The sequence below is a fragment of the Cydia splendana genome, chromosome 5, assembly GCF_910591565.1.
Source record: "Cydia splendana chromosome 5, ilCydSple1.2, whole genome shotgun sequence".
Taxonomy (NCBI): Eukaryota; Metazoa; Arthropoda; class Insecta; order Lepidoptera; family Tortricidae; genus Cydia; species Cydia splendana.
Window position 1 is genome coordinate 22,485,945 of NC_085964.1, and position 16,405 is coordinate 22,502,349.

At 39.5% G+C, this 16,405-nt stretch overlaps 1 protein-coding gene across 3 annotated transcripts in view; it reads left to right on the forward strand.

Annotated features, from left to right (window-relative positions):
* The window catches only part of LOC134790909 (uncharacterized), a 108,955-nt gene that overhangs the window by 24,452 nt on the left and 68,098 nt on the right, over positions 1–16,405 (forward strand). Inside the window, exon 1 of one of the 3 annotated variants that reach the window (XM_063761907.1) lies at positions 4,379–4,590. The exons of the other annotated variants lie outside the window; for them this stretch is intronic. Within the exon in view, the coding sequence (XP_063617977.1) occupies positions 4,563–4,590 (28 nt within the window). The 5' untranslated portion in view covers positions 4,379–4,562. Of the gene's footprint in view, positions 1–4,378; positions 4,591–16,405 lie in introns of those variants that run through there. 3 annotated transcript variants of the gene reach the window in all.

The following is a 16,405-nucleotide window of genomic DNA, read 5'->3' on the forward strand; positions in this document are numbered from 1 at the left end:
GTTGTTCGCTTACGTAAGACGCCGCGTTACCACTAGCTAGGCCATGCTTAGTACCTACTTAAGACGAAACGGGAGCTGAGCTAAAAGTCAATTTTGAGATTTCAAGCTGAATATACCCGTCGCTCTGACGGGGCGTGAGAGACTGTATTTGTGTGTGTAATGCACGCACACAGATGCGTACGCTTGCACCCGCGCGCGCCTCATTCCCGACAATTTGCAATGTTATTTTTCGTGCGTTACTGCCACGAGGCGTTCACTTATTACGTACTGTGTTGCGATTGAATTTTTTGACCCGGCTTACGTTTACGGAACTCGATAATCTTTCTACTACTGTGACTTGGCTTTGTTTACTTGACTTTGCTGATCAGCTTATTGTTTTGGACTCCGTGAGTTGTGGTTACCTATTGGACCGCACGCAATTCATCTACCTTTATTCAAGTAATTAAGCGTAATTAGCCGAAACCTTTATAAGAGTGTAATTCATAAGAAGTACATAAGATATAATTTATGTACTGGTTTGCTGTTAGCTTTTAATTGTATCACTTTACATATATGTTACTCAAATAACTAACACGGTTACACTGTTGTAAGAACATTATTTTTCAGGTAGGCCTTATTATACCTACTATAGGCCTTATTAGCCTCCTAGTACCTTAGTAGTAGTAGTACTACTACGGAAATTGATTCAAAGACTCAAGACTGACTTAAGTGGCAGTAGGGTGTAGGGTTTTTTCTAGGCTTAATGAGTTCGCTGAAGCTTATTTTTTATACTTAGCGCACAGAACCACTAGTTTAACAGTATCAGCTCTAACCACATGTCACCATTTTGTCCTTTACGTAACAAACTCAGGGGCCCAGAATATCCGATGTACCTATCAAATCAAGGTTCTGTACCAAATAAGGCCCGGTTATTATAGTTCGTTATTTTTTAGCATTAGAAAGAAGGTAAACAATCATGACGTGTCTTTTTATTAATAATTATTGAAAAACGCTTTCAAAAATTAGTTTATATTACTTATGAAAGCAAAAGAATATAAAAAAGTATATGATTAATACATACATACATACATACATACAATCACGCCTATTTCCCGGAGGGGTAGGCAGATACCACGGATTTCCACTTGCTACGATCCTGACATATACCACTTTCGCTTCCTTCACATTCATAACATTCCTCATACACGCTCGCCGGTTTAGGGTGCTCTTGCTCATTAATATGATTAATATGATTTATAATTCTAACATATTTGCTATGACTTATTTTTCAATGGTAATTTTTAATAAGACATGTCAAAATCTGTTACCTTACTGCAAAAAAAACGAACTTTAAGCGTGCTAACTTTCAAAATTTCATTTTTTATAAGATAGTATAAGTAGATGGGCAAAAATTTTGCGTCCATGTCCACCAGTGAGTAAGTGATTGAGATACCTAAACATTTAACTTTATAATGTAAAATGATATAATTTACTAACCTACTCGTTTAATTTCAGGTAGGTTGAATAAGGAACCAAGTAACCATGGGGAGGAGCAGTATTTACTAACATTTTCTTTTTGGGTCTTCAGAGTGTATCGTTTCCTTTTTTTTGCACATATTACACTTAAATATATATTCTCTGTGTAAACCCTTACGTCTTTCAATGACAAAGGCAAGATCAGCAAATGTACAATTTGTATGATCGTGCCTGATATTTGAGATCACAGAAAATAAATATTTTAAATCCACTATTCTGCGACCTTCTAAAATTTTGTTTTATCATGATTCATAATCAAAAAGCTCGGATTCAATAGTCATATCAAACGTCGATTATGCAGTTGATGATGAGCTTGCATTTTCTACCATTGGTGCTGCAAATGCATCAACCGGTGGCGATAAACTTTGCCCTCTTGTAAAACAAATTACTATTGTGATTGTGTCCAGCAAAAGGCCAAAATTCGGTTTACTTTCCTGTTTAAAATATTACTAATTTATTCATATTTCAGATTAGGTACATAGGTAACTGTCTGAATGTTACAATGCCAGCTGGCAAATTCTATCACATTTGTTTGTTTGGTAGTCATGGTAACATTCACTTACATTGATATCCTTATTAAGATCTGTATCTTATTATCCAGACCTTAAAATATTGCCACCGTTGCCCTTTAAAAAAATACTGTTTAAATAATTGGCTACTCAAACAATGCTTCTATAGTATAAATAATGACTACACAAAAATGGGTAGTATTGTATATAATGCACGAAATAAGGCCCGATTCTTAAGCGGGTTTAAATTTTGAGGCCATGTCCGCTAATACTATAGACAAAATATCAAGTTTAATAAACACAAAAAAAAAAACATTGATGGGCCTTATTTTATAATTTATGCCTTACTTTGTAATTTAAAGAAGAGTTAGGCCAAGAAAAATCTATAGCGATTTTGATAGAACACGCAGTGCAAGTATTATTTCAAACGTCGCTTCTATGAAATTATGACATATAAATAACACTTGCACTGCGTGTGCTATCAAAATTGCTGTAGACTTTTCTTGGTCTGACTCTAAAATATTCTTTATTACACCACAAATATAAAAACAAATTTAAAAAAAAACCGGCGAAGTGCAAGTCGGACTCGCACACGAAGGGTTCCGTACCATTATTTATAAAAACGGTCACCCATCCAAGTACTGACCCCGCCCGACGTTGCTTAACTTCGGTCAAAAATCACGTTTGTTGTATGGGAGGCCCCACTAAAATTTTTATTTTATCCTGTTTTTAGTATTTGTTGTTATAGCGACAACAGAAATAAATCATCTGTGAAAATTTCAACTGTCTAGCTATCACGGTTCGTGAGATACAGCCTGGTGACAGACGGACGGACGGACAGCGGAATCTTAGTAATAGGGTCCCGTGTTTTACCCTTTGGGTACGGAACCCTAAAACCGATTTACAATGTAGATAAAGGTAGCAACAGGCGGTCTTATCGCTGTTAGTTCTTATTCTTCGTTTGTTTAGCATTAGAGTGAAGGTGACGTGTCTTTTTTAAGCATGCAATCGTATAATTATTTAGCTTTTTTTGTAATAGTTATGTACTTAGTGGTTAATATTAGTATTTACTATTTTTTTTTCAATAATGCTTAAAAACGAAGTATAGACATGACAACCAAATATTAACGCCATTGTAGGGCAGGATATACAGAACATGAATCATTAGTACTGTCACGCTCCGTGATTGTTGAGCCATTTAGGGTTCTAGCTAAATTGGACATTCCATAGAGCACGAGTAAGTATGGAACAACCAATTCAGCTAGGACCCTAAATTGCTCGACAATTACGAAGCGTGCCTGTAGGTACCTAAAAATTTTGTTAACCCATTTTAACCATGCAATAAAATATTTTTGATTTTGATTTCTAATTTGAAATATTAGAATCAAAAAGTTCATAATAGATTGTATATCATAACTACAAAAATGTGTTCCCTACTCTCAACCCAAAACCCCTTGTATCTTAGGATCTAGATATTTTCACACAAGACGGTTTATCGATAACTTCTTACATCACTAGATTATCGACATTAAATGTCGACTATTGCCCATCACTTTTCTGGCTGTGTACGTATTTAGAAACTTGACTCCGCCCCTAAAATTAGTGCGATAGGGACAACTGCAGCTGAGGCGAAAAATCCTGCGTAAAAATGACAAAAATCGAGGTTTCGTAGTCCTCTTTTTCCTCCCCCAAAACTTAACCAATCGTAACCAAATTTGGAAATCTAAATGATTATGAAATTATCTGTGTCGGACCGTTTTGCTTTTTTGGCTAATTGATATCAGTTTTGAATACCACGCCTCTCATTGCGGCATAGTCTATTAGGCCATTTTGGCCGTTTTTGAAGGGCTCTAGCGCTAGCGCCTTAAAAAACAAAAATATCAAAAAAAGCAAAACGGTCCGACACAGATATTGACAATATTAATCTGTGTTGAAAAAATCATTGCTCTAGCTTCAAAAACCACGGAGGAAAACGAGGACTACGTTTGTATGGAGGAATGACCACTCCTGTTGGCTCTTAACTACAATAATTGTAATAAAAAACCGGCCAAGTGCGAGTCGGACTCGCCCAGCGAGGGTTCCGTACTTTTTAGTATTTGTTGTTATAGCGACAACAGAAATACATAATCTGTGAAAATTTCAACTGTCTAGCTATCACGGTTCATGAGATACAGCCTGGTGACAGACAGACAGACGGACAGTGGAGTCTTAATAATAGGGTCCCGTTTCTACCCTTTTGGGTACGGAACCCATAAAATGAGAAAGAGTTTTCTACTTATATAACCTTCAGGGATGGACAAGTGCAAGGTCTTAGCCGTCTACACTCGACAGCAATGGCTTTACTTAGTCGTAATTGAGATGAATGGCAGCCGTGCCCGCTCGAGGAAAACACGTCACAGTGCGGTTTTAGCGTAATTATTTCCAATTAAATTTATATAATGTCTGTTTACTTGAGCCGTGGTTGGTTCAGTTTGAGCCGCGACGTGACGCGAGCTGGTCGGTCGGATGCGAGTCCTGGAGTCCATGGAACTGTTGTGAATGTGTGAGAACGTGAATACTGAACAGTGTAAGTGTTAGCTTGTTAAGCAGACGAGTGATTCCTCCAAGCTACCAAGCAAGCAGAAAGCCTATCGCGAACACCGAAGTTCGCATATTTCGGGCATCTTTCTTCTTTTACTCTAATTAAGGCGTAATTAGAGTGGCAGAGATAGTTGCTCGAAATTTACTAACTTCGATTTTCGCGGATATAGCCCAGGAAACGATTGGTGCTTTTCGATGATGGGTTTTTTGCGAAAATCAAAAGTATACATTACCAGCCGATAATTTATCCTTCATATCCGAAAGATCTGGAAAAATCTCCGAAATTGCCATTATTTGTGATTAGATCTTGTCGTTGGTCTTGTATTTGAGTTATGAGTAGGTATGAAAGCGATATACTTGATTGGCTAGCGGCTAGCAAAAGTACTTTATTAAGGTTTGTTAAAAGATACGCGAGCCTCATTTTTGAGGTTAGGTAGTTTTCGTTATTCGCGTTCTTTTACTTGTTTGTAGGTTTTTCTGTAACACGAACATTAGAGAAACTTACAAGTGTCTCGCTAGTTATCAGAAACTCGCATTTTATCATAATGTTGGTACATACTTACGGTACCTATCTATTAAGGTGGATGTGTAGGGCTGTCCTGCCGACTAGCCACCAAAAGATGGCGTGATTGTGCACAAATTGCGGATTATCACTATTTCTTTCAAAACCCAAACAATTTTCTAAGATGTGTTAATATTGGCGCAAACAATAAAAAATATTACGTCTAAATCGAAATATATTCCACTCAACAGTGTCTCATTTCATCAAAATCTGACAAAACTGCAAAATATTGCAATTTCATGCATTCACGCACACTACCATATCCCCCAGTGTCAGTCTTGTGACCATTAAGCCAAAACAGACTAGAGGTCGCTAGTACAGAAGATGGCTTTTCTGATTACTCTCATTAGCTAACTAGGGACAAAAGTGTAAACTAGATGGCGCGGTGTAAGAGATGATTTTTTTTGCAAGATTAATTTAAGGTAAAGGCGCATCCAGACGAACTGAATTTAGCACCAGAATGGGCGGATTGTCTATGGTCACGGACGGTATATTCTGTAAGGCCTCGACAGACCTTGCTACAAATACCGGAATGGAACGGAAATCACATGCAATTATCGGTGAGGTATATAGAGGTCCATACAATAAATTCGTGACCGTATGCAGACCTTTATTATTATTTTTTGCTCGACGCTGCCTTCGACTGCCATACATTTGTTATACTACCTACATAAGCAATACCCACATTATATGCACGTAGCGTACGTTTCGTGGCTCCTGGCCGAGGCGTTAGCTTGGTCCGATTTTAAGCTACCTACATTCCAAATTGTAAATTTCAAAGGTCACGATTACATACTTTCTACAATGTTTGTTTTCACACCGCAATGAATGATGAGTGTTTCCAAATGGTCCAAAAGAGCTTTTTCCAAAAAAAAAATAGACCTGAGTCTCACAGACCCTATATATTATAATAATTTGTTTATCTAGTTCTTCCAGCTCAAAATCACTGGCATATTCAATCCTGATAGTAAAAAAATCCTCCAAATATTTGTGGCTTTCCATTACAAATGGGTCCTTATACTTCAAGTGCAATAAGGTCCTTTCCAACTGAAATTCTTATAAAAAGGTTCTTATTGCACATGAAACATAAGGACCATTGCATTGTCTGAATGGAAAGCCACATTTGTATGGAAATTGTAGATTCCACTAAGTAGGTACGTCAAACCATGAAGTTATATTGTTTAAACTGGAGCGAGTTGTCAGTTTTTTTGCCATACTAATTTGAACCTTATCACCGAGACAGAATGTTGTTCGTACCAGACTAGAGAAAACGGTCCACATGAGATAGAAAAACCTGAGCCCTGTGTCTCACTCGCACATGTTGCCAATGTTAAAAAGATACCATTGTGATAGAAATTATATCAATATACTACTAAAATTCATTACCTTCTTATACTATTTTAGTGCTATATTCTAATTACAGTTCTGATATCTTTTAAGTAATTTGTTAATTATTATGATGTTAATATTAATATAGGTATTATGTATATATTATAACTGATTAAGCCAAGCATGTGCGCAACAAAAAAAACAGTAAATTGAATGTGGTAGAAATTGTAGTAACTTTGAATATTAATTGGTATCCCCAACTTGATGACGATTAGGGTCACCATGATGTCGGTACGATTTGGATCGGTCTTACAAAATTGTTATTTCCTACTTAATGTAAAAATAACTTTACCTAAATAGTATACTAATAAATAAATAAAGATATACTTATTTTGGCATGTTTAATTATTCGGTTCACGTAATGAGAGCTACATAATTGCCAAAAATTAAATCCGAAGTCCTTACATTACAGATTGGACATTACAGACTCATATTTTTATACATAGTATTTAATTACTGGAACGTTAATTCTAACTATTTATATATATGTAATCGATTCTATATAGGTTGGGCCGACATTTCCGTCAGTATACAAAAGCGGCAAATTTGAAAATGTTGTTTCAATTACAGATCTACGATGACGCTAACGCTTAAAGAATAGCTAAAGTATGCAAAAGGGAAGTCATCACGTATATGAACACACCATGAGTATGATATTGATAGTGATAGGTATTTTGTTAAATTATGAATTATGAAGAGCATAAATAGTGTAGAATGCCGGTTTACACAGTTAAATGTAAGTTTTTATTTCGTCGTGTGCTAATATTTTATCATTTTAGTCAATAATCAAGATAATTTCGTGTAAAAACATAAATTGTTACGCTACGCTAGGGCTTCACAAAATGACTAGTATCGATAACCAGTGGGCATAGTAATAATATAAATTTATTTGCGTTGCAAGTGTTGAAAGTAGGAATTAAATTCGCAACGAGTGGTGATAAATTAAAACACGACCGAAGGCAGCGTTTTTAATCGATACGATTTGCGAATTACCAAGTACAACTACAACGTTTTACCCGACCCTAGATATTTGTCTCGCTCTCTCTTATAGCTGTCTTTGATAGAAATAGAAAATATTTATTTGGCGTACAAAAACATACCTACATTACGGTAAGTACACCATAAAGTTAACAATACAGTAAACATACACCAAATAGGATGCCGCTCAGCATAAGCAGTGTCTGTAAGACACTACGCTGGTTTTCACCCAATACGTACGATGGACGTACGGCGGACCACCTTCCTCACAATAAACCACGATCGCATTGATCGCGATCCAATACGCCCATCCCATCTGTAACAGCTTTTATAACGACTAAAAGCTTTATAACGACTAAATTAAGTAAGGTTGTGTGAAGCGTTTTACAGAAGAGAAAAAAACTATATCCATCTCTTTTCTGGGGCAATTATACTAGCATAGGGTAAATACAGTATGATTCTCTCTGATTATGCACGAATGAGAAAAGATCCTGGCCAAACTATACATTCCATCTTATGCTAATATCCCACATTCATATGACTTATGGTCACCCTAATTAGAAAGAGATGGAGGGCTCAGGTTTGACCTCTCATGTGGACACACTTTTTGGCCAGTGTACACTATCCAGTTTACTCTCTACGTCCGTGCGTCAAACACGTACAAGTGAAGTACTAAAACGTGACGTAATGGAACGGACATCTCGGGACATTTTTTTAAGTGGTAGTACGGAATGCTGACGGTGTAGAATGAGCCCAAAAATGTGCATGGACACAAAGTTAAATTTCAATGCAGAACTGAAATATTCATGTTTTAGTTTAGGGGAAAGTACCTACCTAACCTAATGCAAGCTTTAAAGCTACTATTCCATCCGCTTACCGAGCGCGTCGAATGGGATGACCGCTTGGGCTAACCAGTATGGTCGTATTTTCCGATTATTCACAGTTCTTAGATCTCTAGAGGGTTCAGCCAAGATGCCAATCATTTGCGACAGAGAGACGTCAGAGTTTCGTTCGCTATGGCGCAAACGATTGATATCTTGGCTAGGCACTCAGTTCACACTACGTTGGACAGCGGTGAGAGAAACTCAATTCCCTAGTACTCGCCCGATATTTGTTTTACTCTGCCTGCTTATTAATTAACGATTGATCCGACTTTCCTTCTTCAAAGAATAAGTATTTCAAGTTAATTACTAAAGTGATACAAAAAGCTTAATATCACTAATAGATATTAGAAGTACTTATACATGCAGAGTGTAGTCTAGTCGACAAGTTCAAAATGGTGAAAAATAGAGATACTACTAAAAATACGTGTGATACCTGGATTCGGATGATGTATAGAAAAATGTATTCGAAGCGTTTATTAGAACACAAAAAAAATCAAAAGTTATAGACATAAAAGGCGGAAAAGAGAAGATACCGTCAACCGGGATGAATAGGGATGATAGGGGTGATAGGGAAGGTCTTCTAATAAGACCGCGTTTTCGCGTAGCAGCACGGGATATGGTAGCTGCTCTCACTGACCCAAGAAGAAAATCCACCCTGTATGTATACCTTTTCGTTGCCTGACCTAATATTAAGTAAGTTTCAATAATTGGTCAATGCACAAATTTATAATTCTTACGTGCTATTTAGTAGCTACTTCATAATACCGCATGAGTTTGTGCCGTACCATAACGATAGTACCTTGTAGTCGACCGGGGTACCACATTACGATATTATATAATAATAGTAGACAGTATTAACAGATTCTGCCCCATGTTCCGGCCCTGCCCAACCTTACGTGTAGCAGAGGAAGAAAGTTGGAAAGGGGCAGAATCTGTGAATACTGTCTACTATAATATAATAATGTGATACTCCGCTCGACCGCAATGGTATAATGGTTATATATTTTTTGATTCATATATATTTTATATAATTGTCACAAGATTTAAAAGAATTTTGGGTAATTCTTAACAGGAAATGAGTTCTGTGTCGAAACTTCGTAACAATTGTCATGTTTCTTGTGACAATTGTCATTAGCTTCGCCAAATAAGTACCTACCTACTTATTTATTGTATAATAGTATGCTGACTAGGTATTTTTTTACACTTAAATTTCATAGTTTTTTTAAATATTTACTTATCTTGAAAAAATTAAAAACTTCGTAATGTTGATTGATCAAGTGCGGGCTAAGCGTATTCAGTGCACTCCGCGAGCTCTTGAGATTTGCCTCAAAAATGGCGTGAATGGCCGCTAAGACCGAAATACTTGTTTTTAAATAATTATGTCATGCGTCGCCTGTTTGGGTTTGGATATGTATATGTAGGGCACATACTGACTGATACCATGGACAATATTGTATGTATGGCCATGGGACAAAACGGAAACGTACACATGCATTAGGGTATTTAGAGCCAGTAGACAGTATCATAACAACCGGTGTAGTGGTAGTGGTTACGAAGAAATTAACTAATTACGATTTTTTACTTTGGAGCAGCCTGTATGTGTTAGTAGCTCCTGAGGTAACCTTCTTCGACCTTTCTGATTATCTTTCTTATTTATGACACTAATAAGATTCTGACTTTTAATAAACGTCATTATTGCCGCACATTTTCGAACAAATTGTTAAAAGCACTGCCAAGGATTAATACAATACAGGGTATATTGTTTCAAATAAATAAATCATTCATTATACATACCACATGCTACAAAGTATATTTCAGAGTTTTTCAGGGCGAAACATTATTCCATACTTTATTCATTTTAGGCCCTGGGTAATGTTTAAGTAATCATAACTATTACAACACAGTAAACTAAAGAAAATAAAAGTATTTTCTTATTGTACTATTAAATTAAAAAAAAAACAACATATGATTTTACCAAATTTGAGTATATTTACAAATAGGTACTTATTTTTTTCATTTTCACTGGTTCTGTTGTGGCCAGGTGATATTTAGGAGTTCACTCCCGTAGGCAGGATATCGGTAGCGGATGTTTGTGTTTGATGATCAGCTAAAAAGGATCAAAATAGATAATATTAACTAATAAGGAATGAGGATAATAAATTTTAAGAAAATCTAGTTGAGACTAGTTGAGTCTAGTTTTAAAGTTACTTAAAATGAAATTACTATACTTAAGTTTTTATATTATTTACAATTAATTATTGTAAATAATATAAAAAGCTTATTTATTTATTTAATAACATTTATACAACTTTATAACAAAACACTAAAACTTATATAAAAAAAAACAATTAATTAAATTTGCCCTGTTACTATGTATGTTAGTTAGTGTATCTAGGTCAAATCTTGAAAGCTAAATTTAGGCTTACGGCTCGATTCGGAAAATGAATTAGATTTCTACTAGACTTCAACAAGTTACAATACGGATAATTTAAAGATATTTGTAAGGTAGATATGTCAAAGGTCATTGGGCGTTTTGTTCGGACATATGACCCACAGCGTACACAAACGAAATAGGGCTAGGTATGTAGGTAAATGTATCTGCTACCCACTGGTATGAGTCGCATTCTTGCAAGACATGGGAGAATTGAGAAAAAAATAAAAATCATTTCTCATCATTATAGCATTTTTGCAATGAATTAAGTCAGAACTATTGGAATTATTTCAAATATACTTTGAATAGCTGCTGTTAGATTACGTTGCTGTTGTTATATTGTTTAATATCAATAGGAACAAAAATAAAATCCAGTTCTAAAAAAACAATATTTTTATTCTGCTTGATCAAAATCAATTGTTAATTCGTCTAAAAAGGCAGCAGCAGGCGCGTCAATCACTTCTTGATGCCTGGCCCATGATAAAAAATAGACTACGCTTGCAGCATGTGCACAGCTTCCGACGGTTTAGGCGGAGTATGTCACTTTCTTAAGAGGGCACTTTCGAGTTAGGTCACGTTCTAAGGACGTCACTTTCTGAGGACGTCACATTCTGAGTTCGTCACTTTCTGAGGTCGTCACATTCTGAGCACGTCACTTTCTGAGAACGCCACTTTTCGTGGGCGTTACTTTCTGAGTACGTCACTTTTTTATACTAAGATTTAAGCGTATACTTGCACGAACAATGGATACCAGCAATCAGCTGTACGGCATACGGCCGCTTTTATGTATGACATATACAGGTTGTTTTTTCAGTCGCCATTGAAGGAAAATATGAATCTATAGAGGATAACGGGCGTCTGAATCCAAACGGCAACGACAGTTTCCTGTTATCGTCTATAGATTCGTATTTCCCTTCAATGGTCACTGAAAAAACATTCTGTATGTCATACATAAAAGTGGCCTTATACCGTACCGCTAATATAATTTCTGGTATCCATTGTTCGTGCAGGCGCACGGTGCACGTGCATGCTAAAAAAGTGACGTACTCAGAAAGTGACGAACTCCGAATGTGACGTCTTCAGAAAGTGGCGTTCTCAGAAAGTGACGTACTCAGAAAGTGACAAACCCAGAATGTGACGTCCTCAGACAGTGACGTCCTCAGAAAGTGACCTAGCTCGAAAGTGACCTCGTAAGAAAGTGACATACTCCGCCTAAACCCTTCCGACGGTAGTGCGATGGCCTTGTATACACGAGCAGTAATAGTTTTGAATACTATTTCTTCCAATAACAACACACAACACTAAGGGCCAGTTGCACCAACCACATTTGACAGACTGATCAACGTCAGCCGGCGCGCCCCGGCGCCTTACTATGAAACTTTCCATACATCAAAAATTAGCGAACTCTTTAACGGTACGAACAGTTTGGTGCAACTGACCCTAACACTATCTCGTACACATACTGTTGAATAACTTTTTTCTGCCGGTTGATACATAAAAAAAATTCATCATCATCATCATCATCTCAGCCATAAGACGTCCACTGCTGAACATAGGCCTCCCCCTTGGAAGCCATACGTGCCGGTTGGAAGCGACCCGCATCCAGCGTCTTCCGGCGACCTTAACAAGATCGTCTGTCCATCTTGTGGGTGGACGTCCTACGCTGCGCTTGCTAGTCCGTGGTCTCCACTCGAGCACTTTTCGACCCCATCGGCCATCTTCTCTGCGTGCAATGTGGCCTGCCCATTGCCACTTCAGCTTGCTAATCCGGTGGGCTATGTCGGTGACTTTAGTTCGTCTACGGATCTCCTCATTTCTGATTCGATCACGTAGAGAAACTCCGAGCATAGCCCTCTCCATAGCTCGTTGAGCGACTTTAAGTTTTGAGATGAGGCCGATAGTGAAAGACCACGTTTCGGAGCCGTAAGTCATCACTGGTAACACACATTGATTAAAGACTTTCGTCTTGAAGCACTGAGGTATGTCGGACGAAAAGACATTACGTAGTTTCCCGAACGCTGCCCAACCGAGTTGGATTCGGCGGTTGACCTCTTTCTCGAAGTTGGACCTACCTAATTGGACTACTTGTCCTAGGTAGATGTACGAGTCAACAACTTCGAGTACCGAGTTCCCAACAGAGACTGGGATGGGCACAACATTGGCATTTGACATAAGTTTCGTCTTGTCCATGTTCATTTTCAAGCCCACCCGTTGTGAAACTCGGTTGAGGTCATCGAGCATCATGCTGAGTTCCTCCATCGACTTTGCCATGACTACGATATCGTCGGCAAACCGAAGGTGAGTGATGTATTCGCCGTTGATGTTGATGCCAAGTCCTTCCCATTCCAGGAGCTTGAAGGCGTCTTCCATTACGGCAGTAAACAGTTTCGGAGAGATAACGTCTCCCTGCCTTACGCCTCTTCGCAATGGAATCGCCCTCGTGCTCTGCTCCTGTACTCGGACCGACATGGTGGCGTTACTATACAAACACTTCAACACTTCGATGTACCGATAGTCAATATGGCATCGCTGAAGAGACTCAAGCACCGCCCATGTTTCCACCGAATCGAAGGCTTTCTCATAGTCCACAAACGCTAAGCATAATGGCAAGTTATACTCTTCGGTCTTCTGTATAACTTGCCGCAGCGTATGGATGTGGTCTATGGTACTATAGCCTTTTCGGAAACCGGCTTGTTCGGGAGGCTGGAAGTCATCAAGTCTGTGTTCGAGACGGTTCGTGATGACCCTTGAAAACAGCTTATAGACATGGCTCAGAAGCGTGATGGGTCTGTAGTTCTTCAATAGGTTATCACCTTTTTTGAAGAACAGCACCACCTCGCCTCTATTCCATGTTTCAGGCGTTATGCCCTCGGACAAGACGGAATTAAAGAGCTTCTGGAGGACTTTAAGTACCGGTGTTCCACCCGCTCTCAGAAGCTCTGAAGTGATTCCGTCTTTGCCCGGCGCCTTGTTGTTCTTAAGCTGCTTCAGGGCCATCCTAATCTCGTACAGACTGATGTCCGGGATATCTTCGGTATAATGTCGGGACAGCTTGGCTCTTGGATCTCCTACCAAGCTGTCAACGGGCTTTGCGATCGAAGTGTATAACTGTCCATAGAACCTCTCGATCTCACCTAAAACCTCCGCTTTGCTCGACGCTATGCTGCCATCTTCCCGTTTCAGCTTTGTCAGCTGGCTTTGCCCAATAGACTTGTCCTTTGCGAACACTTTGGAGCCTTGGTTTCGCTCAATAGTCTCTTTAATACGGTTAGTATTAAAGAGACGCAGATCATGTCGCAAGGACTTAGATATACGTCTATTGAGCTGCCTATATGACTCCGCGTCATCGGGAGACTGCAACTGTAGCGAGCGTCGTTCAGCCATGAGGTTTAAGGTTTGCTCGGTCAATTTCTGAGGTCTATCTTTACGGCGGGATCTAAAAAACTTAGACCCTACTGTGTGGACAGTTTCCTCTAGCCCGTCGTTGATTTCGTCCACTGAAGCCAAGTTCTCTAGGCAAGCAAAGCGGTTAGAGAGCTCGAGTTGAAAGCTTTCGGGGTTTTGAACATAGGCTCGAGTAGGTCGGAGCGTAGACTTCATCAGGCTGGACCTTTCAAGTTTAATATTGATATTCAGTGTGCCTCTTACGATTCGGTGATCACTACCGGTCTTTACCCTGTTGATCACAGAGACATCACTGAATATCCGTTTCTTGTCGGTCATGATGAAGTCTATCTCGTTTCTCGTGGAACCGTCAGGACTCATCCAGGTCCATTTCCTGTGAGGCGGCTTCTGGAAGAAAGAGTTCATCATGAAGAGTTCCTCTCTCTCCAGAAAGTCGGCCAGCCTCTGACCCCTAGGGTTCCGTTGCCCATACCCAAATTGCCCCACTCTCAACTCATCCCCGCTTCTCTTGCCCAACTTTGCGTTGAAGTCCCCCATAACAACAGTAAAGTAGGTTTTAGAAGTATGTATGGCCCTACTTACGTCCTCATACATAGCTTCTACTTCATCATCGGAGTGCGACGAGGTCGGTGCGTATACCTGAATGACCTTCAGCGAATATCTTTTGGATATTCTGAGTATTAGGTATACCACCCTGCTCGACACACTGTCGATGGTTATTATGTTGTTTACGAGGGACTTGTGAACGAGAAACCCGACACCACCTTGGGACTGTTGGTCGCCCTCCCGGTGGTAGAGCAAGTTACCAGACTTCAGGGTTGTCGTGTCCTCCCCCTCTCTACGGACTTCGCATAACCCTACAATGTCCCAGTGTAACCTGCTCAGTTCCTCTTCCAGCTCGCAGATCTTTTCGTCAGTCCTCATAGTGCGTATGTTGTGTGTTACCAGGGCCAGTCGTCGTCGGGGCGGGTAGCCGGATCTTTGCCGGAGATTCTTAGCACCCCTGACCCCGCTAATGCCCTGACCGCTACCATAGCCAGAGCACCGGGGGTCGCCGGAACCTCGGGGCCGTGGTTCTATTGTGCTCATCATGATGGGGGGTGAATGCCATAATCGCCACGCTTGGCAGGCGGGTTGGCGATCGCAGTCGAGTACACCGAATTTGAGGGACGCTGCTGCCCGTCCACCGGTGGTCTTGGACGTAGTTTAAGGACATACCCGGGTCCGGACGTAGTTTAAGGACATACCCGGGTCCCCGGGTAAAAAAAATTACATATTTAAAAAAGTGAGATTAAATTCTCTATTTTAAAACTAGTTTGGTCTCTGTACGGGAAAGTTCATAAAGCGGGTCAAAAACGCCCAATGACCTTTGACGTTTCCGCGATTCTGGAGGTCCTCTTGAACGATTTCGACAAGTTATGACTTAGATATCCAAGTCACATCTAGTCGATATCTAATGTAGATCTAGTTGATCTCTAAATCGTTGCAAGATCTTGTGATTATCTCGAAATCCGAATAGGCCTGTTACTTCCCGATTTCCGATTGAGCTGAAATTTTGCATTCATATGTAACTTGGAGGTTATTCCCACTAGTTACCACCATGTTGTTACCACCATCGAACTTTCCGTTTTGGTTTCTTGTGAACAATATGATAAATAATTATTAAAGCGGCAGCTGCACGACGACGTACGTCCATGGTTCCTGAGTACAAACTGGTCGATCGTCGGATTGCTTGCCGCGCGCGGCTGCCGCGCTATAATTCAAGATGGTGCCAAAAATGGCTCGCGAGCCAAAATACAGATTTGCCGCGGTCGAACAATGCTTGCGCGGCCGCCGCGCGATATCGAGACGCGGCTTAAGAAAAAGTGACCAAGGCCTCCAGTGCCCCGGGGTGGAATCGAACCAGCGTCCTCTGCTAGGTCACGGCGGCAAGGGCGAATTTTTCTATGTACAGTCGACGTCTTTGATATGTTTACATTTTTCGGTTTATTACAAGGGAGTAAGGTGCAAACATGTAAACATATCTTTGACGTCGACTGTATGTACATATTATTATATATTTTAATGTTTGTTATTACCTATTTTAATTTGTTTGACATGCCTAGAATTAATTTGTTATTTTAGAATAAGAATTGCTGTGCCCTTACAGGGT